We start from the raw sequence: 24911 nt of genomic DNA, 5'->3' as shown, positions 1-24911 counted from the left end.
TTCATCCCAAAGGGACAGTTTGGCGTGTTCTGGCTCCACGTACACATGAACGTTGGCCACGTCTGTGTATTCTGTAGCTGTCTGTTAGTGTGTGTGTGTTCCCTGACTACACTTCATCCTCCACATCTTCCTGGTCTACCCAGCTGCCTTCCAGCTGTTCATCACTCCTCAGCGTCCTGCCCTGGTTTCTCATCCTCTCTTCGCCAGATAGTTGTAAAACTCTCAGTGGCAAACAGCTCCTTCGAGGCCGCTCAGCAAGATCTATTTAGAATATTTGCAAATACAATATGCTCAAAAGAACTAAAGGGACCACTTTGAAAACACATCAAATCTCAATGTGAAAAAAAATGTTTTGGATGTCTATACCGATATTGACAGTTTAATGTCTTAGGAACAAAAAGATGCTACATTTTTGGATAGAAATAAAAGTTCCAGCCTACAGAGGGCTTCATTTTATAGACAGAAATCGTCGAAAGCAAAGTGGAAGGCTGGACTATTTTGCCAAAATTGCCGTTCTATAGGGTTTAGGTCAGGCGATCCTGAGGGCCATGCAATGATGTTAATTCCTTCATCCCCCAGCTGCTGCCTGCATCCTCTCACCCCGGACAAAACCTGTTTGGGCCCCTTCCATCTGGCAGGAGGCTGAGGAGGCATTGTTGTGCATCAGGAAGAACCCAGGACCGACTGCACCAGCGAAGGGTCTGACGATGGGTTCAATGATTTCCTCCCGATGCCTAATGGCAGTCAGTCTGCGGTTCTCTAGCCTGCAGAGGTCTGTGCGTCCCTCCTCGGATACGCCTCCCCAGACCACCACCCACCAGTCCCCCAAAAACAAACGCTTGCTCCCCGCACTTTCTGGTCCGTGTCCGCCACCACACCCCATGACATAGGGGTCCTGTAACTGGTTGTCCAATGACCCAAATCCAACACACCAGGTTCCAGGGATCTTTGGCTTTTATTACAATCTTTCCAGAAACCGCAGGCAGAGTTAAACATGGTCGGGATCAGAAAGCTGAGTCAGGCGGGGTCGGTAACAGGAGATCAGTCCGGTGGAGAGGGCTGGAGAGTCTGGCGTGGAAAAACCTCAGAACAATCAATGTGTGTCTAGGGGGCCGGAGTCTATAGAGAGCGTTGATTAATGATCAGAGGTAGGAGGGTGTACAGGTGAAGTAGACTGAGGAGGGTGTGAAGCTGAACTGTGACAGGTCACTTTGTTAATGAGCCTCATTGGCCGTAGATGACAGTTTCTTCCAAAGATTGCGGACTAGCCTGCTGTGTAATTAAGTAATCCAGATTATCCAATATTTCCAGTTAATGGTCGATATACCCACATAACTGAAACGAAGCGAGGTGAGCGCTCTGCATCATGTTCAGGACGCGGGCAAGGACAAAAATAATGTTATAATATAATTCTCTAGCAAATAGCTCTGACATGTGTTAACTAGTTACAGAAGCAGTATCTAGGATTAGGTATAATACATTTGGCATTTTGTTTTACATATTATATTACCGTGAATGAACCAGATAAGTAAATTGAGTCCCTTGCAACCATTTGTCCGTTGCAATGACAACCTGTCCAATAAGGCAGCAGCATGAAGCAAGTCCTTGAACAGTGCTGTACATCTGGGTCCTGAGTCAAAAGGAGGTCTTTGTTAGAAGATAAATAAGACTGAGACTCTGTTTAAGCTGATGCACGCGGGCTGTGTGATTGTCTACTGATAAAGGGGGCACATGGAAATTCCACTTTGATAGGTGTTCCACACGTTAATGTGGCGGTCCGGCATGTCTACAAACCCCCAACGCTGGAGAAGAATTCCTGGATTCCTGGAATGAATTAATACTAATTAAAACAACCTGTTTGGAGGTTTTGTAGTTTGGTGACATCATCAGATCAAGCAGGAGTCTCCCTTTCATGGACTTGGTGACCCCCCCCCCCACCACGCCGAAGAACTCAATCCTACAAAATGTAGTCGGCTGCACAGTTCCACACAATTGTCTACATGTCGTCCCAGGCTGAGAAGGGATAGGAACCAAATGGGTTCATTTCATAGATGAAGACCACGTCCTGGCAAGAACTGGGAAAAAGCTGTTTGCACAAATCATTTTGAAACTGACTGTTTTCTCATCCTGGGCCAATATAACGGTGGACTTGCACTAACACTGTTGGGTTAGAGGAGGGTTAAAGAGACCGGCGCTAAAACGGAAAGGTTCAAACAGGAAGTGAATACAGGTATAGTCACACAGACAATACGAGACAAATGAAATGCTTTTTTAACATCAACGCATTGAACATGTTAAGGTGGAAACCCAAAATACAAGTATGGGTCTTAAAATGAGCATGATAAGTCTCCTTTAATGAACATAGTTCATATTAGGTCAATATATTAGTGAACTTAACATTAACACATAGTATGTTTAAATAAACTACAACACCAGAGTACATCTAGTATTAAGGTGAACTTCTTATTTTTAATATAAGAAGAAAAGAAAAAAACAGAGGCTTTCCCTGCCGGACCCTCTGCTCTGAGATCACCTGTCTGAGGGCTCTTTGTCTGGTTTCAGTTTCATCATCGCAGTCCTTTTTCCATCGCTGCATGAGCCAAAGTTGTGTAATGCTCTGGTGTTACAGATGCACGTACACCTGCAATCTTCTCCCTGGATTAATCTCCAGCTCTGTCCATGAATGTGCGCCTGACAACACTACGGTGGGCGCCGCTAAATCAGTCACTGATTCGTCTCTATGAACTTTGTCAACCTTTGGCAATGCTGAGTACATGTAAAGCTCCTGGCCTACACTCGAGCCCAGTAGTGTATAACGCTTATAACTCTAAATCCGTCTCCCGGTATCTCTCCCCTTCCACCCTAACATATTGAAACATGATGCGCACTCTTTGTTACAGTGACGGTGCGATGAGGCAGAGCAGGCCCAGTCTTAAAGGGTTGCTGTATTTCTGTAGTTAAGATCCTGGGTCCATCTGTGAGTGTCTCTTCTCTCAACTCACTAGTAGAAAGGTTCAAGCACAAACAGCTTTTCCCTTGCAGAATCTCTTTCACATGTACTTTTAGGTCAACATGTTCCATGTCTGTCTCTGTGGTGGTTGGTCATGTATCTAGATCAGCAGGGCAGTTCCTTGCTTACTACTGTAGATTCGTCCATCACAACAAAGGGGCTCCAGTAGCTGAATGGTGGCAGATGGTTCACTGTGGCAGGACAGTCAGGATGTTGGTGATGGTCCATTTCTGATCGGTGCAGTCCTGAATGACCAGTTGAAAACTGAAGTCTGACTGTCCGGTCTCGATCAGCTCCAGACAACATAGAGACTCCATGTTCTGGATGGAGCCACCCTAAAAGGAAAGAGACAGAGAGAGTAGGTGGGTGAGATTCACAGAAGAATAATGGATAAGATAAAGAATGACACTCCATTCAGTGTTTGTTCCCTCAGATCCGTTACCTGTTGATATATCAAACACATATAGAAGCACGTTATGTCGGTTTTCAACAACAAACAAAACGTAGCCCCCGGATCCTGGACTGATGAAAGAGAGCACATGCGCAGGGAAAGCTTACCTTCTCAGTCTCTCGCTGACTACTCAGAAGTTTCCAATAGTCATCTAGACAAGGTAACTTGTTTTTCTATAGGAATATAGAGTGTTTGCAAACCAAATGGTTTTGAAAGGTGAACTTGAATTCATTGTTGAATTTTGCTCATAACAATAAGACTACAAGGTTTAACACTTACTAGTATATACTGTACAGTACCAATCAAACATTTTGCCACACTTTCTCATTTAAATAAATGAGAAAATGTGTCCAAACCTTTGACTGTATATATGTATACAGCAAGATTGTACCTCAAAGACCACCACTGTGGGCATGTGGTACACACAAGTTCAAAACACAAAAAAACTCTGAAATATATTTTATTTGCAATTCAACACGGAACCTTTTGCAACACTGCACGCAGCTGCCAGTATCTCTCTCTGGCCTTGACAGGAGTCTGACATGAAGTCACAATACACATCGCTTTCCAGAAGAGATTGCTTGATGGTCGACTCAATCATCGGGATGTACGCAGTATGAAACCCCCACAGGTGGGACCTTTGTGGGTATAAATAGAAGCCAACAGAGCAGAGAGAGGCATTCTTTCAGAAACACGTATCAGAAATTGTGAAACGGATGTAATTTAGGCCTTCTTTTTCGTCTCCAATATATTTATCCTTATTATATATATATATAATATATATATATATATATAAGTTTCACTTCAAACGGGCTTCTTTCCAACCAAAATGAAAACTGCTAAGGTAATTCCGATTTTTAAAGAAGGTGAAAAAAACCTTTACAATAACTACAGACCAGTCTCCCTGCTTTCCCAATTTTCCAAAATTTTGGAAAAAATATTTGCTACAAGGATGGACAGTTTCATAGATAAACATGGATTACTCATAGATAGTCAATATGGTTTTAGGCCAAACCGATCAACATCATTGGCACTCATGGACTTAGTAGAAGAACTGACAAGCACAATAGATAACAAAAAGATGGCAATAGGGGTCTTCATAGATCTGAAGAAGGCATTTGACACAATAAACCATGATACACTGCTACACAAACTGGAAAGCTATGGTATCAGAGGGGTTGGACTAAATTGGGTACAAAGTTACATAGGACAAAGAAAACAGTTTGTACAGATAGGGGATAAGAAGTCCACCTTAAGAAATATTACCTGTGGTGTGCCGCAAGGATCAATACTGGGTCCAAAACTATTTATTATTTATATAAATGACATAAGTAATGCTTCCAGGATCCTGAAAAATGTTATTTTTGCAGATGACACAAATGTATTCTGTGAAGGAGGGAACCTCGAACAGTTGTTGGAGGCGGTCTCGACTGAGTTAACTAAGCTGAAATTGTGGTTTGATATAAATAGATTATCACTTAATGTAAAGAAAACCAAATTCATGGTCTTTGGTAAAAGTAACACACAAGCAAACACACACATTGAACTAATGATCGATAATATAAAAATCGAAAGGGTGTTTGAATACTCCTTTCTAGGTGTAATGATAGACCACAAGCTCAGCTGGAGGCCACAGGTCACTCGTGTACAATCAAAATTGGCACGATGTGTAGGGATACTAGTCAGAGTCAGACATATATTGAATATACAATCACTGCATACACTGTACTGTACACTGTTTGCTCCCTATTTGAGTTACTGTGTGGAAGTGTGGGGTAATACCTACAAAAGCACCCTACAGGCAATATGCACAATTCAAAAAAAAGCAATACGGATAGTTAATAAGGTGGGGTACTATGAACACACAAACACATTATTTCTGAAATTAAATATATTAAAATTTATGGACTTGAAAGATTTTAAAATGTTACAGATTGTATTTAAAGCAAGAAACAGCCTACTCTCAGGAAACATTCAAAGTTGGTTTAGCGACAGACTAGGAGACTATAATTTAAGAGGGAGACTGAAACTGAGGCAACCAAAGGTGCACTCTACACTCAAAAGCAGGTGCATATCGGTCTGTGGGGTGAAGTTGTGGAACAACTTACCAGATAAGATCAAAGATTGTAAACATATTGCACAGTTCAAAAAACATCTTAAATTATACACATTAGCCAAATATGAGATCTGTGAAAATATTAAGTGAAGGAAATTTAAATTGTATTTATGTGTGTGGGTGAGAGTGTGTGTGAGTGTGTGTATGTATGTATGATATTAATCTTCAAAGTAATATATACTAATTGAGAATATGGATAAGAAAGGGGTGGGTATCTATAAGCTTTTGCTTCCCCCTACTCCTTTTCTTGAACAAAAGGTGTATTTTCTCATTTTGTGGTCTACGTCTATGTTGATTTTTAAATTTTTTATTATTTGGTGTCTACATGTTCAAGAAATAAAATTCTTCAAATCAAATCAAAATAACTATATATGCTCAGTTCGGATTTTAAGGGTTAAATGCAACTTTTAGATAATCAATGTACTGATTGATTTTACAACGCGAACAAAAGATTATTTCAATCAGTATGCAAGAAGTACTGGTCCTGTGTGTTGTGTCGGATCCATATATTTATGTACTTACACACAATAGCAATATATCAAACCCAGACTGGATCATCAGAAAAGATGCCGTGTCTCTAAAATATTGAAAAAATGATATTTGTTATACATTTGTATTTCTTTTGCATATTCGTCATCTACGATACCGTTTGTGATGTGGGTGTTATTGGTGTACGATGCATGCATGAAGGTGATTAATCACTTTAAGATAGATATCGGCATACAAACTATTAGTATCACCATCAAAGCGTGGGGCTGCAATACCAAAAGCCTCATCCACTTTGACTCAAAGACCAGAAATAAAAAAACGTAATCACATTTAGATGGTGCAAATCTGTATTGTATAGTCTCAGCTATGTAGACAGCAGTCAAAGAGGTTTTACCAAAAGAATCGAAGTTAATCAAGCTGCACAGGCACCATCTGCACCTACCTGTAAGAAGCTACGCTCAGGACGGCTATGCATTCATAGAAAAATGTCCTTCAATCAGACCACCTTAGCAAACAATAATGCCCAGCTCGGCCTTATGGTAAGAGGGGATAGATACTTGGAAGACCCTCCCCCTCTCTACTAGGGGTCTCTCTCCTATTTGCTGTCTTATTTGTCTTTCATGCCGTTGCTCACTGCTAAATTCAGAGTACAACTGAGGACAGACTTAGGAAAAGTGGGGCTAATCTGCCACAGCTCTGTCACTTCTACCCGGTCATTGCCACCTCTCACTCCACCCAATCAGTTCATTCTGTGCACCTGCTGGTCACATCCACCTTCAGCCGAATCACGCTCACCTGTCTACCCTTCTCACTCCCTTCGTTATTTCAACCCCAGTCACTCGCTTGCTCGCTTCTAGATCGTCTCTGCACCTTCCAACGCTTTCTTTTGGACTGATTTCCCGTTGCCGGACCGCCTATCTTGGACTGCAGCGTTTCCCACACATAGACTCATTTTTTGCGGGAATGTGCCACACATTCAACACCGGCCGCCACACATTCCGTTTGGTGTATTTATTTTTAACGCTATTTAAATTACGCAGCGTATTTGTTCAGCTGCATTTCATTTCCCTGCTCTCCCTCCCTCTCTGACACACACACACACACACACACACGCTCGTTCTGACAGAAGTTGCAGGCTTTGCATGCGTGTAGGCTGTAACAAGTAGGCTATAGTATAAGGTGTGAAATGTGTACTACAGCTATGGGAGTTGTGTATAGTTCGATCTAGTGATGTGTGTTTTAGTACGACGTTTGTATAGGCGTGAATCCGTTTTGTATTTACTCCAATAAAGTTCTGTGTTGCAAAGTCATTTGGGGTTTAGGTTGTCTGCGTCAAAGACCAAATAAGCGATCTTTGGCAGACAGCGTAAAATTGATCGTCGTGGGCTTTAAACTTCAGAAGGGTTTTCTGTAGATTTTGATATGGCTTTTTACATATAGAGTATATGTTGAAGGGTTTAGCACAATGGAGATTATCATATTATAAGATGCAAGCAGCGTTGGACGGGTCCTCGCTACTCGGACGGCTGGAAACGCAGCCAAGATCTCCTGCGGCCGCCAGACAAAGCGTCCAAGAGTCAGTCGTTGTCCACCATAAGGAGAGACACTAGGAATGCGGCTTTGCAAACATCTTAAGTATGACAACATTTGAGAGTGATCTGATAAATTAGCGAGGAGAATGGTATCTAGCAATAGTTCCATACGAATTCCAATTCACGCTGATAGTGCACATCCCCAAGGTGTCACTCGGTGATAACCAGGACAATCTGATGTACTATTCCAAAATTAAAGCCTCTCAAAATACCATACATGAGCCAATTTCCTTCAAACTTTTTCACGAGACTACTTCTGGTCAATTTCAAATTAGATTTTGAAAGGAAACTAAATCAGTCACCAGTCCGTCAAGCTCCTGAAGTTTGCGGATGACACCACCCTCATTGGACTGATCTCTGGTGGGGATGAGTCCGCCCATCTGGTGTCGTGGTGCAGTCAGAACAACCTGGAGCTCATGCTCTAAAGACTGAAGATGGTTGTGGATTTCCGGCGGAACAGAGCCCCAACCTCCCCCATCACCCTGTGTGACTCCCCCATCACTATTGTGGATTCCTTCCGTTTTCTGGGCTCCATCATCACCCAGGACCTCAAGTAGGAGCTGAACATCAGCTCCATCACCAAGAAGGCTCAGCAGAGGTTGTTCTTCCTGAGGCAGCTGAAGAAATTCAACCTGCCAATTCATTTTCCAACTCATTTGATAAATAAAAGTGTGAGTTTTTCAGAACTCAATGTTTCTTTGTTTTTTAATTAGTATTTTAATGAGTGTTGGTGTAGGCTTCAGCGTCACATTTTAAACGACTTTGATAGGTATAAAATAAAAATGTGTCTGTAAGTGTTGCTCGTTTATTTTCTATTGTCGCAGTGACTCGTGGTATCGGGGCTCCATTGATGATGGCTTTTTATAATCGTCATGCACGCGCTTAACTCAAGGTGAACATACTCAGAGTTGATTTAACTAACGCAGATCAGCTGTTCTGGAACCGGATACTCAGAGTTTCCCATCTCAGAGTAAGTCAACTCGGAGTTCAGGGATAGACTCCGAGTTTGTTGAACCTCCTTTTTGGAATACCCCCCAGGTCCATTTCAGATTAGATTTAAAAGGAAACAACAGTTAGACAATTTCACTTCAGACGTATAGTACACATCCCCAATGCGTCACTGAGAGATAACCAGGACATTCTGATGTACCATTTTATAAATAAAGCTTCTCGAAATGCCACCTTCGTTTTTTACTGGATACTAGGAAATTTGACTTCCTGTTACCAGTACATGGCGCTATGGATAGAGATACAACGGTTTAGTCGTTCTGGTTAAGGATCAACTTTGGCGATGCACCCTCTCGCCACCGATTATCGGATTCTTATAATATTCACAGTGAAGCATTATTAAAGGTCTCAACAATTTTGAGAGAGATCAGATTAACCTTTAAGGAGCATAACCTGTGAGGATCAGGGTGTAAAATAAAAAAACATTCAACTTCCTGTTTCCCCCAGGTGGCGCTATGACTAAGGTTAAAAATGATCATGTGGATGTCTACAGGGTGAGAAGTTCATGCTTTATGAGAAATATGCAGCAGATTAGATAAAGTATTGTCGAGTTAAAACAACTTCAATTTTCATGGCGAATGGTGTTTTTTTGAAAATGCTCCGTACACACATAGTGGAATTTCTTCTGGCAAAATGCTATTTTTTCACATTGCAAGAATTTGAAAAGAATCAGGTTTAATCCCTGGGAGGAGTTTGGTCTTTTACACATCTAAAAAAATCAGAGAAATGGGCTAAAAATGCAGATTTTCAACGATTACCTGCAACGTCCCTATTCTTCAAATATTATGAAAAAATGAGGGTGGGTTCAGGGGTTCAATGTTTACATACAGTGCATCCGGAAAGTATTCACAGCGCTTCACTTTTTCCACATTTTGTTATGTTACATCCTTATTCCGAAATGGATTAAATTCATTATTTTCCTCAACATTCTACACACAACAACCCATAATGAAGCGAAAAATCTGTTAAAAATAAAACACTGAAAACATAACATGTACATAAGTATTCACAGCCTTTGCCATGCCACTCAAAATTTAGCTCAGGTGGATGCTGTTCCCACTGATCATCCTTCAGATGTTTCTACAACTTGATTGGAGTCCACCTGTGCTAAATTCAGTTGATTGGACGTGATTGAGAAAGGCACACACCTGTCTGTATAAGGTATCACAGTGCATATCAGAGCATAAACCAAGCCATGAAGTCCAAGGAATTATCTGTAGACCGCAGAGACAGAATTGTATCGAGTCACAGATCTGGCGAAGGGCACAGAAAGATTTCTGCAGCATTGAAAGTCCCAATGAGCACAGTGGCCTCCATCATCTGGAAATGGAAGAAGTTTGGAACCACCAGGACTCTTCCTAGAGTTGTGCCGCCCAGCCAGACTGAGCGATCGGGGGAGAAGGGCCTTAGTCAGGGAGGTGACCAGAAACTCGATGGTCACTCTGACAGAGCTCCAGCGTTGTTCTATGGAGAGAGGAGAACCTTCCAGAAGGACAACCATCTCTGCAGCACTCCACAAATCAGGCCTGTTTGGTAGAGTGGCCAGACGGAAGCCACTCCTCTGTAAAAAGCACATGACAGCCCGCCTGGAGTTTGCGAAAAAGCACCTGAAGGACTCTCAGGCCATGAGAAACCAAATTCTCTGGAAACAAAGATTGAACTCTTTGGCCTGAATGCCAAGCGTTATGTCTGGAGGAAACCAGGCACTGCTCATCACCTGGCCAATACCATCCCTACAGTGAAGCATGGTGGTGGCAGCATCATGCTGTGGGGATGTTTTTCAGCAGGAGGAACTGGGAGACGTGTCAGGATTGAGGGAAAGATGAATGCAGCAATGTACAGAGACATCCTCGATGAAAACATGCTCCAAAGCGCTCTGGACCTCCGACTGGGGCGACGGTTCATCTTCCAACAGGACAACGACCCGAAGCACACAGCCAAGATAACAAAGGAGTGGCTTCGGCACAACTCTGTGAATGTCCTCGAGTGGCCCAGCCAGAGCCCTGACTTGAACCCAATTTAACATCTCTGGAGATATCTGTAAATGGCTGTGCACCGACGCTCCCCATCCAACCTGATGGAACTTGAGAGGTTCTGCAAAGAAGAATGGGAGAAACTGCCCAGAAATAGGTGTGCCACGCTTGTGGAATCACACCCAAGAAGACTTGAGTCTGTAATTGCTTATGTGAATACTTATGTACATGTTATGTTTAACAGATTTGCAAAAATTTGCAAAAAACTGTTTTCACGTTGTCATTATGGGTTGCTGTGTGTAGAATGTTGAGGAAAAAAACGAATTTAATCCATTTTGGAAAAAAGCGGTAGCATAACAATGTGGAAAAAGTGAAGCGCTGTGTATAGTTTCCGGATGCACTGTACAATATTGGTGAGGGCAGGCCAATTCATTCTTAAATTGTGTGTCTTGCCAGATTAACCACACCCCTTGCAAAATTCATTACCACATATCTTCTCAAAACAATAACACATCAACACGATTTGGATGGATCGGGGGGGGGCACAGACCCAATAGATAGAGAGGAAAATGACATGATATCAATATTCTCTGCAAAGTTAGATACAGATGTATGGTGGCTGGAAGTAAGATATTGATTTTGAAAAAACATCTGGTGCAGCGATAGCATTGGGGGCGGAGCTAAACCAGATTTATTAGGGAGATATTAATGATGGTTTTCAAACTGGCGAGAAAGAAATGAAAGGTCAGCTAGGGCTAGTTTAGGAAGGGACAGTGAAGACTCGCAGATGCGACTTGGCAGGGTGGAACATAATCAGTGAGAGGCAGATAGCAGGTGAAGTAGGAAAGAACTAGGAAAGAAAGCTAGTACGGGGTCGACGTGGCGCAGGGAACCACAAGGTTGGCAGTTCGAGCCCCAGCTGCTCCATGTCCCATGTTGAAGTGTCCCTGAGCAAGACACCTGACCCCTAATTGCTCCCTGGGCAAAAATGTAAATAGCCATGAGTTAAAAATGCAACGTAAGTCGCTTTGGATAAAAGCGTCAGCTAAAATGACCTGTAATGTAACAGGGTGAACATGCCTTGGAAGGATGAGATTTAAATTGGCCAAACTATGACTTGGGCATTTTTTCTTTTAAATAAAGTTAAGCAAACTGGAAAATAAAATAATTTTGCCATAAAACATTGCTGTGACTGTGTGTCTCAAAAAATGAACGACTAGGTGAGTATTAAGAGTTCCTTAGATTACAGATCTACATCACAAGATGAACTCCAAATGGCGTTAACTGAAGTTTCAGCAGTGAAAAAAAAAACTTTGTTTCCACTTCCTCTCTCACATTCCTGTGGAGGTAGGGGACATTGAACCAGAGTGGTCTGTGTTCAAAACCTCCATTGCTGAAGCCGCGGCGGTGAGTTGTGGCCTCAAGGTCTTAGGTGCATCAAGGGGCGGTAACCCTCGAACTCCGTGGTGGACACCGGTGGTCAGGGAAGCCGTCCGACTGAAGAAGGAGGCCTTCCGGGTTATGATATCCGGTGGGACTCCAGAGGCAGTTGCAGTGTACCGACAGGCTCGAAGGGCAGCAGCCTCTGCCGTGATGGAGGCAAAGCAGCGAGTATGGGAGGAGTTCGGGGTAACTATGGAGAAGGACTTTCGGTCGGCACCAAAGTGTTTTTGGAAGACCATCCGGCACCTCAGGAGGGGGAAACGGGGAACCATCCAAGCTGTGTACAGTAAGGATGGGACCCTGTTGACCGCGACTGAGGAGGTTATCGGGCGGTGGAAGGAACACTTTGAGGAACTCCTGAACCCAACTACTACGCCCTCTTTGGTGGAGGCGGAGCTGGAGGCGGAGGAGGGATCATCGTCAATTAGCCTGGTGGAAGTCACTGAGGTAGTCAAACAACTCCGCAGTGGCAAAGCCCCGGGGATTGATGAGATCCGTCCAGAGATGCTAAAAGCAATGGGTGTTGGGGGGTTGTCTTTGATGACACGCCTCTTCAACATTGCGTGGAAGTCTGGGACAGTGCCAAAAGAGTGGCAGATCGGGGTGGTGGTACCCCTCTTCAAAAAGGGGGACCAGAGAGTGTGTGCCAATTACAGGGGTATCACACTACTCAGCCTCCCGGGTAAAGTCTACTCTAAGGTGCTGGAAAGGAGGGTTCGGCCGATAGTCGAACCAAGGATTGAAGAGGAACAATGCGGTTTTCGTCCTGGTCGTGGAACAACGGACCAGCTCTTCACTCTTTCCAGGATCATAGAGGGGGCTTGGGAGTATGCTCAACCAGTCTACATGTGTTTTGTGGACTTGGAGAAGGCGTATGACCGGGTCCCCCGAGAGATACTGTGGGAGGTGCTGCAGGAGTACGGGGTAAGGGGGTCCTTGCTTGGGGCCATCCAATCCTTGTACGCCCATAGCGAGAGCTGTGTTCGGGTGCTCGGCAGTAAGTCGAAGGCGTTTCCGGTGGGGGTTGGCCTTCGCCAGGGCTGCGCCTTGTCACCAATCTTGTTTGTGGTCTTCATGGACAGGATATTGAGGCGTAGTCGGGGGGAGGAGGGTCTACAGTTCGGGGGGCTGCGGATCTCATCGCTGCTTTTTGCAGATGATGTGGTCCTTATGGCATCTTCCGTCTGTGACCTCCAGCTCTCACTGGAGCGTTTCGCAGTTGAGTGTGAAGCGGTCGGGATGAGGATTAGCACCTCTAAATCTGAGGCCATGGTACTCAGCAGGAAACCGATGGATTGCCTACTCCAGGTAGGGAATGTGTCCTTACCCCAAGTGAAGGAGTTCAAGTACCTCGGGGTCTTGTTCATGAGTGAGGGGAAGATGGAGTGTGAGTTTGGCCGGAGAATCGGAGCAGCGGGGGCGGTATTGCACTCGCTTTACTGCACCGTTGTGACGAAAAGGCCAGTGCAGAGATATAATCTCTCCACCTAGTCCTGGGTCTTCTGGCCACTGGATCTACCGGTCAATCTTCGTTCCTACCCTCACCTATGGTCATGAAGGATGGGTCATGACCGAAAGAACTAGGTCACGGGTACAAGCGGCCGAAATGGGTTTCCTCAGGAGAGTGGCTGGCGTCTCCCTTAGGGATAGGGTGAGAAGCTCAGCCATTCGCGAGGAGCTCGGAGTAGAGCCGCTGCTCCTTTGCGTCGAAAGGAGCCAGTTGAGGTGGTTTGGGCATCTGGTGAGGATGCCCCCTGGGCGCCTCCCTAGGGAGGTGTTTCAGGCACGGCCAGCTGGGAAGAGGCCCCGGGGAAGACCCAGGACTATGTGGAGAGATTATATCTCTGCACTGGCCTGGGAACGCCTTGGGATCCCCCAGTCAGAGCTGGTAGATGTGGCCCGGGAAAGGGAAGTTTGGGGTCCCCTGCTGGAGCTGTTGCCCCCGCGACCCGACCCCGGATAAGCGGTTGAAGATGGATGGATGGATGGATGTTTCCACTTCATGAATATACGATAAGTCTGATTTGCACTCATTTCAAACAGTTTTTTGTTAATAGTTGCCTTCTCACCAAGCTGCTTGTCTATTGTCCTGTAGCCCATCCCAGCCCTGTGCAGGTCTACAATTTGTATCCCTGATGTCCTTACACAGCTCTCTGGCCATTGTGGAGAGGCTGGAGTCTGTTTGATTGAATGTGTGGACAGATGTCTTTTATACAGGTGCAGTTAAGTAATGAGTGGCGAACAGGAGGGATTCCTAAAGACAAACTATCAGGTTTGTGAGAGCCTGAATTCTTACTTGTTGGTAGTTGATCAAATACTTATGTCACGCAAAATCTTTTTTTTTAAACCATACAATGTGATTTTCTGGATTGTTTTAGATTCCGTCACTCACAGTTGAGTACGTATGACAAAAATTAGACTCCTACATGCTTTGTAAGTGGGAAAACCTGCAAAATCGGCAGTGTATCAAATACTTGTTCTCCCCACTGTGTTACATTTCAAAATGAGCTAATATTTATTAGGTTATTATCCCTTCTGGCCCAATATTTTCGACTTGGATTCAAGACTTTTGATATTCATTATAAATCTAATACCTGTGATTAGTGTTGGGCTAGTAGTCCCAGCAATGACTACAATCTACTTTCACAGTCATCCACAGAATGTATATACAGAGCTTCCCCCTTTCCTCAAAAATGTTGGAATGCCAAGAACTGCTTTTGGTTCCTGGGAATCAGCCTCAAAAACCACCTGACAAGGCGCTCACGTATCTCTATCCTGCAGAAGATGGCTCATTAACAACAGTATTTCTTAAGGAGACTTAAGACAAAACACCTTTTCAGAGGAGCCACAGAAAGCATACCGATTGGAAATATATGGAAAACTTCAAATGACAATAAAATAACCTTGTAATCATGCATATCAAGTTGAAGCCTTTGCAGCCTTTTTCTGCAATGCTCAAAATAGACTGATCCTTTCAGTCCTGCAGTAGCCTACTGGGTTTGACATTATTAACCTTTTCCCTGCCAGCTGCAAGAGGGACTCATTAAAAGGTGGCCTTTACTGTATAAAGCAGAGGTCTTCAACAGGGGGTCCGGGGCAGAGGTACTGCAGGCGTCGCAATTTTTAATTTTTTTAATAAATAAAAAGGCCTTATGAATCAGTATTGTATTTATTGTCTTTAAATACACTTCAATTCAACATATTGTGGCGAACAGATAAATTCAAGCCAATCAGATCGCGTTTATGCTCACATTTAAAGAGCGCAAAGCTCAAAAATAAAAGATGGCGGACCAAACTCCATGGAATAGGGGGTCTCTCCATCTCACCATCAGTTTGGGGGACCTTGGCCTGAAAAACATTGAAGACCCCTGGTATGTAGTACAGTAGAGGACCTTTTTAGATGCATTATAATAATTAAACACCTCAATTGAAAGCCAGTCAGTTGGCATGTAAGACCTCCTGAGTGACTTTAATTTAAGTCTGTGCTCTACTTCTTGGCTTCTCTGATGCGTACAGCTCAGACTCAGTGCCTAGAAACTGAGTTAGAGCATTTACAGACAAACACACTCTTATTCCCATGATTTACGTGCAGGTATTCACGCAAATACACTTTGGGAAATATTTAGTCCAACACATTGTCCTCAATTCGGCAGTAAGCCCATCTGTAATTCTGCAGAGTATAGTGGTATCGATTTCCTGCTGTAATGTCAGGAACCCCAGTTAATCAGTTGCTCAGACAGCCAGAAAGCCAGCTGACATTAGGCTGGCCAGTCAGCAGGTTGGCCTGAAAGTGCGCCAGTGTGATTGTCAGCTACACTTACACTTAATGTCAAAGCAGCGTCGGAAATAGATACGGGCAAAGGACAAAATTGCCCCTAAAAAATGAAAATGCCATCATAATTTCCTCTAAAGAATAATTACAATTTAGTTAACTTGTCAAAAACATCGTAGCCTTTATGACCCAGTCAAGTTGCCATAGAATGTTTTTAATTCTCGCTTTGACAGATGTTGCGTGTGCGGGAAGAATCGAACGTTCAAGATAAATAAATTAAAAGGACCTTCTTGTTTAGACCTCTATTTGGGTAAAATACAATTAGTTGAGACTGGTGCAGTTGACAATTGCATATACAGGAAGCCCAAATAAGTACTTGTTAGTTTCAAAATATGCCCCCGATTTTGTATAAAATGCCCCCCAAAATAATAATAACATTTTCTACCCTCTTTCAAAGCAACATTTAGCCTTAGAGTTTTATTATTATGTTTAGCCTGGTAAAAAGGACGATGCTACATTGAAATGGGGATTCCTATAAGTCTTAAGAGACGGCTAAATAACCACCCCAACAAAGAGCAAGAGAAAACACTCACTCATTCATTCCCAGCTGCTTCTCATTCTCTCAGTAAAGGTGGAGAGAAGACAAGAGAACCAGAATCACAGAAATAATCACAACAAACCTACTTCCAGAGGAAAAGAGGAAGAAACAGAGCTGGTCATTGATTATTTGACCTGCATGTCAATATCTGACCCTTTTCCGCCTATTCAAGTAGGGCAGGGGTGTCAAACTCATTTTAGATTTGGGCCAGATACTGCCCACTTTGATCTCCAGTGGGCCAGACCATTAAAAAAAACATAGGGAGGGGTTTCGGCCGACATTTGCTTTGTTCGAGGATTTCCAGTCAGGATTTCGAGCGCATCATAGTACAGAAACAGCACTGGTGAAAATTACGAATGATCTTCTACTTGCATCGGACCAAGGACTCATCTCTTTTCTTGTCTTGCTGGACCTCAGTGCCGCATTTGATACCATAGACCATTGTATCCTTTTGCAGAGACTAGAACATTTAATTGGTATCAAAGGAAATGCACTCAGCTGGTTTAAATCCTACTCTGATCGATCGCAGTTTGTGCTTGTAAACGGTGAATCCTCAAAGACCACTAATGTCGGTCACGGAGTCCCACATGGTTCTGTACTTGGACCGATTTTATTTACCCTCTATATGCTTCCTTTGGGCAATCTTATCAGGAAACACCGCATAAACTTCCATTGTTATGCAGACGATACTCAACTGTATCTGTTGATCAAGCCAGAAGAGACGGAGCAGCTTGTTAGACTTCAAGAATGTTTTGGAGACTTCAAAACTTGGATGACCGGCAACTTCCTGATGCTAAACTCAGGAAAAAAAACGGAAGTTATCCTGATAGGCCCAGAGCGCCTTCGAAGCCAGCTGTGACGTGATACAGTTTTTATGGATGGAATTGCTCTGGTACCCAGCAGCACCATCAGGAATCTGGGAGTTCTCTTCGACCAGGATATGACCTTCAACTCGCATATAAAGAAGACTTCAAGGACTGCCTATTTTCATCTACGTAACATATCAAAAATCAGGAACTTCCTGTCTCAAAGTGATGCAGAAATATTAGTTCATGCGTTTGTCATTTCCAGACTGGAATACTGTAATTCTTTGTTATCAGGCTGCTCTTGTAAATCTCTTAAGCCTCTTCAGTTGATTCAGAATGCTGCAGCACGTGTATTAACAAGAACTAAGAAAAGAGATCATATCACTCCTGTATTAACTTCTCTGCACTGGCTCCCTGTTAAATAAAGAATAGATTTTAAGGTACTTCTCCTCACCTACAAGGCACTTGCTGGTGAGGCACCGTTGTATCTTCAAGAGCTTGTAACACCTTATTGCCCAAGGCAACTGCGCTCCATAGATGCTAGGTTACTTGTTGTTCCTATGGTTTTAAAAAGTAGGCTGGGGACCAGAGCCTTCAGTTATCAAGCTCCTCTTTTGTGGAACCAGGTTCCACTTTTAGTCCAGGGGGCAGATTCGGTCAGCTCTTTTAAACTAAAACTTAAAAGCTTCCTCTTTGATTGTGCCTATAGTTAGGGCTGGCTCAGGTTAGCCGGACCAGCCCTTAGTTAAGCTGCTATAGGCTTAGACTGCCGGGGGACTTCTTAGGAGACACAGAGCTCCTCTCTCACGCTCTCGTTCTACCATAATTCACGTTTTATTAATGCACATGACTAATTCAGCTTCTTTCCGGGAGTTTTTTTGTGCTTTCTCCCCTAGCAGGTCTCCGTAGATCGTGGTTCCTTCTGGACCCTGGTCCTGACACCTACCGTGGCCCTGCTGACGCCTGCTGCTGCCATCATCATCATTATTATTTTAGATATTAATCATATTACTGTACTCGCAAACCAACATTACCCTCTCCTAAAGTCTCCGTGCTCTCCCTCCCCACAGGCCTCTGTGGATGGTGGTTCTATCTGATGGTGGTTCTATCTGATGGTGGTTGCCCCTGCAGTGGTCCTGCTGGGCGTCTGGCTTACTACTCACAATTACTTGAATCATTTCTGTCATAGGAATTGCATGTATTATACATTGTTCATTCTGTACACATGGCATCCATTGTAGTCTGTCCATCCCGGGAGTGGGATCCCTCCTCTGACGTTCTCCCTAAGGTTTCTTCCCTTTTTTCCCCTCTTGGAAGGGTTTTTTCATTTTTTGGAGTTTTTCCTGTGCCGATGGAGGGTTTTGAGACAGAGGATGTTGTATGTGTACAGACTGTAAAGCAGACAAATTTGTAATTTGTAATTGATTTTCCAATGCTCTCCAATGTGTGAGGAGCGTAAGGAAAACATTTCATGTAAACTATATAAAAATCCTGACTGCAACATTCTTGTGTTATTTTCAGTGCTGTTTTTAACGTGGTTGGATTCATACTGTTTATTATGTTCAATTACAGTTGCTGTTTATCTTAATTCCTTTGATTCCACCAGAAAGCAACTCATTCTTACTCCGGAAGCTCTATGAGGAGGCCTTGTCCTTACTGCTGTGTTAAGTTCTGTACAGAGTAGCAATCGTTTTGAAATGAGGGTAAGTGGTGTGATTCAATTAAGGGACAAATACAAGTAGACCAAGAAAATAAATGGCTAATGGAAGAAAATTAATTTATCAGGAAACACTAGCCGCTACATGGGAAAATACTACCAGCTCTCAGGCAGATTTCTGAGCGGCAATTCTTCCCCTCTGTTATTACTCTTTCCATACCATCTTTCCCTCCATGCTTTCTCCCATCGGGTCAAGCTCCGTTCCATAATGTAAGAGAGCTACTTATCAATAATTCACAAATACTGACTGCCCACTTCACATGAAACGCTGTCTTTTCTTTCACTTTGTTCTGTCGCTGCCTCTCCTTGACTTTTTCCTTTTTAATTAAACCACTGTTCTTTATTCTCCCAGCCTACCTTTCAATAGGTCTCATGTCTTCCTTTTCATCTTCCTCTTTCCTATCCGCAAATCCCTCTGTGTTCCACCCGTCGTCCTTTGCGCATGCACAGAGTCCATCTTTATTAGGGGGGTGTTGCTCAACATTTTATAGCCATGTAGTTTGTGCATGTAGCGAGTGTCCGCTGTGCCTAGTGCACGTTGCACGGCGGCGGCATGTAAACACCGCTAAGGATGAATGGAGCGAACTCAGGTGGGGAGTAAAAGGGTTTACAGTTAACAATAAAAGACTCCAGATCAGGAGAACAGTGTTTGAGTAGAAGCAGATTCCTCCACCCTTCGTCTTGCCGCAGAGCTCCGTGTCGCGGTCCGCTCTGAGCAGCTGGAAGGCCGCCAGCTGGAGCGCGGAGTCCCGTATCGATCCACAAAGCCACGTCTCCACGAAGCACAAAACCGAGGATGCAGAAAAGTCTCTGTCTCTCCTCACCAGCTGCTGAAGTTCGTCCAGTTTGTTGCACAGTGAGCGCACGTTGGAGAGAAAGATGCCCGTCAGCGGTGTGCGAAACCCACGCTGACGGAGTCGCACTAACGAGCCAGGAGACCGATGCATTGACTGGGTCCATAAAAGGAGAACATATATTTTACATATTTTCTGCTGTATATTAGGGGAACAGATTGGGATGTTCTGGGTACACGACCCCCCCAAAGAGTGCATGGTTACGCCGTTGCCGAATCTGTTGTGGTTGTGAAGGAGAGAGGACCCAAACGCAAGGGAAGGTAAAGTCTGTTTTAATGAACTCAGGATGGCTGAGGCAAAAAAGGAACTTAGGTAGCCACAAGGTGGTCTCACAAACAAAAAAGCTCTTAATGCTTAACAGGAAGAGATGCGGGCGTTTGGCCGGCAACGGGGAATCCCGGTGAGAGCAGAGAACGAGGTCCAGGCCGAGGGAGAAAGCACCAGAAAGCAGGCAGCTCACGTCAAACAGGAGGCTGGGTAAAGCAGAGGTTAGCAACGGGAAAATAATAGTTCAGCACGAACCGAACCGGCCCGGCGGGCGATATGGGACGGCAAGCTCAGGTAGGTCGGCTGCATAGGTAATGCTCTGGTGGAGAACAAGGGGAAGAGGCAGACTAGAAATAGAGCGTCTAATTAGAGGAAGCAGGAACAGGTGAGGAAGAGAGGATGATGAGATGAGAGAATGAGAAGCAGCTGGGAATGAATGAGCAAGTGTAATTAAGTGTGTGTGTGTGTAAGTGAAGGGGAGGTGTGTGCAAATCACAAGAAAGGGTGGAAAGGAAAGAGAGTGAGGTACCCGGTTCATGACAGAATCATTCACATCTTACTAAACCGAGTCACGCGAAAGTGAACGAGGCAAACAAATCCTTTCTGTTTCCTCTTCTGAGCCTATGCAGGTCATGTGAAAAAAGATCCAAAAACTACCCGGCAGATGAACGATTCGTTCAATGTTTCATTCTTCTGCCAACCCAGTCGGATCAATGATTTGTTCATCTGCCGGATACAAGTCTTTGGGTCCTTTTTCACGTGACCTGCATAGGCTCAGTAGTACCCAAATGGGAAATGAACGAATCAATGAACAAATCATTTCTATTTCCTTGACTGAGCCTATGCAACAGTCCCAATGCGCGGCAACGAGGAAATGAACGAATCTCTCTTTGAGAGGACCCGTTACTCCCGAGTCCTTGTAAGGATCGTTCACGATAGTGCACATCACTATTCTTTATGGTCAGTGGACTTGCATTTATAGCACCACCCTGGTCTTCTAAATACTGTCTACCCTACATGTCTGTAAACACACAACCATACACTGATTGCAGAGGCCAACATTCAAAGGGCGAACCTGCCCATCGGCATCTAATCTGAATCTAAATTCACGCACACCAATGGCATTGGATCTGCCAAGGACGTCTGGACATAAGGATGGGAGGAGCCAGGTAGAGTCTTCTAATATTCAGATAAGTGGACAACGCGGTCCACAACATGGTGCACTGGGCTTTCTACTAACTACGATGACAACACTTCCACAACATTAGTTGAGATAAGTACATGTGACATAGTATGAAGTGTATGAAGGTCTGCTTAGGGCAGTTGGGGAGGGTAATCGATGGGTCAAACCCGAATTGAACCTTGTTCCAGGTGAACAGTATTAATGTCTGATGTTAAACTTCTTTTTACCTGAGTTTTTAGTCTTGTGAGTTCTTTGGCATTGGTCACTGGGTTAATGTTGCACAGTGTACCGGTACTAGAAAGGTACTGCGGTAAACAATACGATTTTGAATATTTTGAGTAGAGGTACTTCATTAAAAAAGCATGCAGAGCGCACTCGCTGTTCCGCTCCCTGTGCCTTTCCGCATATAGCTTCCAGTGTGTAGGATAGGTTAAATGCAGAGAAGCATTTTTGTTGTCTCAGTACCTGTACTCTGTACAATGACAAAAAGGTTTAATCCTCTTCATCTCTGAGGGAGGCCAGTGAAACTATGCAAGGAAAGATGTGATAATGATAGTTTAAATATAGTGTTTGATAATGATAATAAGGAGCTGGTAATATTTTTAACCCATTGATAGTTTGCTCATCTATTAGGTTATATTTGACCTTTTGGAATTTGAAGACTTACAGGTCTATAGCATAGTATACCTAGTGACCTGAGGACTCTTTCAAAGTCAGATTCACAAATATATGAATTCAAGCATGAATTCACCTGGCTGACTAATCATATATTGTCTTGCTTTATGTCATTTTTAGGGCCTGAGCCGACTGCAAGTCTTGTGTTTCGAAGAATTCTTCTTCTTATTTCTCCACTTTAATCGCACTTTTGAGGCCTTTATCATATTGAAAAACTCTTGAATTTTGGCGTGTGAATCAGAAGTGCGAAAAGTTTTAGATATTCTTGGGGTTGCGCATTTGGGTGATAAAAAATGTCTCAAGCGTCCGCTGGAAGTTCTCCCTCTGGGGAAATACATTTTTGCCCAGTTTCAGGTGCTCTTGGATATGCCTTTTATGATATATTGTCCTCACCAAATCTCTAGCATATGTTCACATCGAGTCCCTGAGCATACCCTGATTTTTTCAGAATATTTGAACTTTGAACGAGGCGACTGTGGGTGAGTGGGGAGCACGGTCGTCCTCCAATCAGAGGGTTGTCGGTTCGATCCCAGACCCGGCTAACCCGCATGTCGTGTCCTTGGGCAAGACACTTAACCCAACATTGCTCCTGTAGCTGCGACTACAGTGTCTGAATGTTAGTTACTGATGGCAGGTGTCACTGTGTACGGTTCTCCTGTCATCAGTGTGTGAATGGGTGTGAATGGGTGAATGATGTCATGTAGTGTTAAAGCGCTTTGAGTGGTCAGAAGACTAGAAAAGCGCTACAGTCCATTTAACTTTAGGGGGCGCTGCAGTCGTTCTCTGAAATTTTGCTTGTTTTTTGCAAACAAGTGCTCACACACGGCTTTATATCAGATCAACAAGACTAATATGTTATGAACATGTTAATAATATGTTGTGAAATACATGACCCAGACTGTGAGATGTAAGGACATGTAATAAAAGTGTGTACAAACATTACATTGGTGACATACAGAGATTTTAATTTCACGCATGCTCAAGTTGAGTAAAATGTGAAGCTCAAACCAGATTTTGAAGGATCGTGCATCCGAGAGGAGGCACAGTTTGTCACTGCTTCGGTTTGTGTCTTTCCCCGATTTGAACAAGTAAATACGCAAATCAGTAATATTGGCTGTACAAATTGTTGTATTCAAAAATGAAGAAACGCCGGACGGACAGATGTCATCGCAGATTAAAAGGTTAAATCAAATGTATTTAATAAAGGAGATGGTGTTGTGTTAAAAAGAACATCTCAGCTGAGGAACCGCTGGTCTCAGCCACCAACAGGCCCCAGGTCAGTCCTTTGACCATCCCTAGTGCCCGTCTGTCGCCTCCACCAGCAAACTCCAGAACAATGGTTCCTACAGGTATTTATAACAATGCTTAAAGGTGTGAAAGTCGGTGTCCACACCTCTGGGAGTCTTCTGGTGAGTTCAATGTAACTCGGATTTTGAATGGCCCTTAGTCAATATCAGTTGTTGTGCAAGTATTACATGCATGCATTCCAGTTGATTACATTACATCAAATACAATCATAACTACATTGGTATTATTCTATTACAGTTGCAGAAATCACAGTGGTTTTACAATATTATCATTACTTTATGGATTACACAGTTTCAGAATCATAGCTGTATTCTGGTGTACACTGTATGCATTTTAATTAATTTTATGAACCGGGTCGTATATTTGTTTCTAATATCCTACAGAATCATTGGAGTGATTGGAGTCTAATTGTATTTCTATCAAATATATATATATATATATTTATCATTTCCAGGATAGTTATCACTGATTTTAGCAGTTTGGGTTCTTTAGGAGCATCATTTGCAGCTGTAGCAGAGCGGTTAGAGATGGAACTCTAATGTTGCAAGGCCTTTGCAGATTAGAAAACTAGTATTGGACAAGGTTCAAACTGCTGGGGATATTACCTACTGTATTTATAACTTTAATTTCCTCTAATGAATCTTTTACACATCAACATTTCTGCTGCCCTGCTAGGAAAGTTAACTATTCAATCCGTGGCCTTCTTTGACTCCATGTTTGTTATAAAGAAAACAGAGGGTTTAACTGCGAACACGGCCTTGTGCATGTACAGCTGCTGTGGGTTTTTACCTGCGTGAACGTCCAGGTGAGCTTCATGTGCTTGGTAGCTGCGTAGCTGCACTCCAGCAGCCTGGGTTTGCTGTTCACATCCACAAGGCATTTGTTGTCGTCATCGTCGATGGTCGGACTCAGCACTCCCAGGTGAAGCTGCTGAGAGCTGGTGTAGTACACATTCTGCTGGGAAACAGAAACAGGGAGGACCTGGAGCGTTTGTGACAGAAAGAAAGATTCCTTTCTCTTTTGCTGTGGAAAAACCTGTAGGGTTCTAAGCATTTCTACGCCTTCTACCCTTAAAAGCCATTTAGGGAACCTCAGCTGGAGAATCAGTTACTACACTACCTGTCCAGGAGAATTAAAGCTTGACCTAGATGTTACCCTCCAAGGAGTTCACCCACTGTTCCTGACAAATCTGGGCAAATGAGCTGAATACATTTTATTATCCTTCCCCTCAAGGCTGCATTCTTTCCCCTCCACTCATCAGCCTGTACACAAGCTGCTGCCCCTCAGCAGCCTGCATGTCCGTCGAGCTCCTGGAGTTCGTGGTCGACGTCACCGTCATCTGACCCCTGTCTAGTCAAGAGTCTGCCTGAAGATGTGAGATGCACTGGTGACCGGTGCAAACTAATGGTTGTTTTGATGGGCTCCACCAAAACCCAGGACCCCAAGTGGGAATCAGCGGCATCACAAAGACTGCTCAGCAGAGGAAGTACTTCCCAAGGCAGCTGAATCAGTTCGACCTGCCAAGAACATGAGGGTGCACTTCTATACTACCATGGAGTTCATCATTAGTCCCAAGCCACGTTTCTGCCCACAGTTCTTCTGGATTTACACAGATAATGGAGCGCTGTCCTTTCTTCTACCAGCTAGTG

At 43.7% G+C, this 24911-nt stretch overlaps 1 protein-coding gene across 3 annotated transcripts in view; it reads right to left on the bottom strand.

The window, feature by feature from the left end:
• Positions 1–936: 936 nt before the first annotated feature.
• LOC144382935 (polypeptide N-acetylgalactosaminyltransferase 18-like) overlaps positions 937–24911 on the bottom strand; it is a 95552-nt gene continuing 71577 nt past the window's right edge. For 2 of the 3 annotated variants that reach the window (XM_078097173.1, XM_078097175.1), the window contains exons 10-11: positions 24052–24219; positions 937–3345 (exon numbers count right to left, since the gene is read on the bottom strand). In XM_078097173.1, coding sequence (XP_077953299.1) covers positions 3199–3345; positions 24052–24219 — 315 coding nt within the window. In that variant the 3' untranslated portion in view covers positions 937–3198. The remainder of the gene's footprint in view (positions 3346–24051; positions 24220–24911) is intronic. The other variant, XM_078097174.1, reaches the window with a different exon arrangement.

This window comes from Gasterosteus aculeatus, chromosome Y, assembly GCF_964276395.1.
Source record: "Gasterosteus aculeatus chromosome Y, fGasAcu3.hap1.1, whole genome shotgun sequence".
Lineage (NCBI taxonomy): Eukaryota > Metazoa > Chordata > Actinopteri > Perciformes > Gasterosteidae > Gasterosteus > Gasterosteus aculeatus.
Note: the sequence above shows the minus strand (reverse complement) of the source record. Positions and strands in the feature narration are given on the sequence as shown.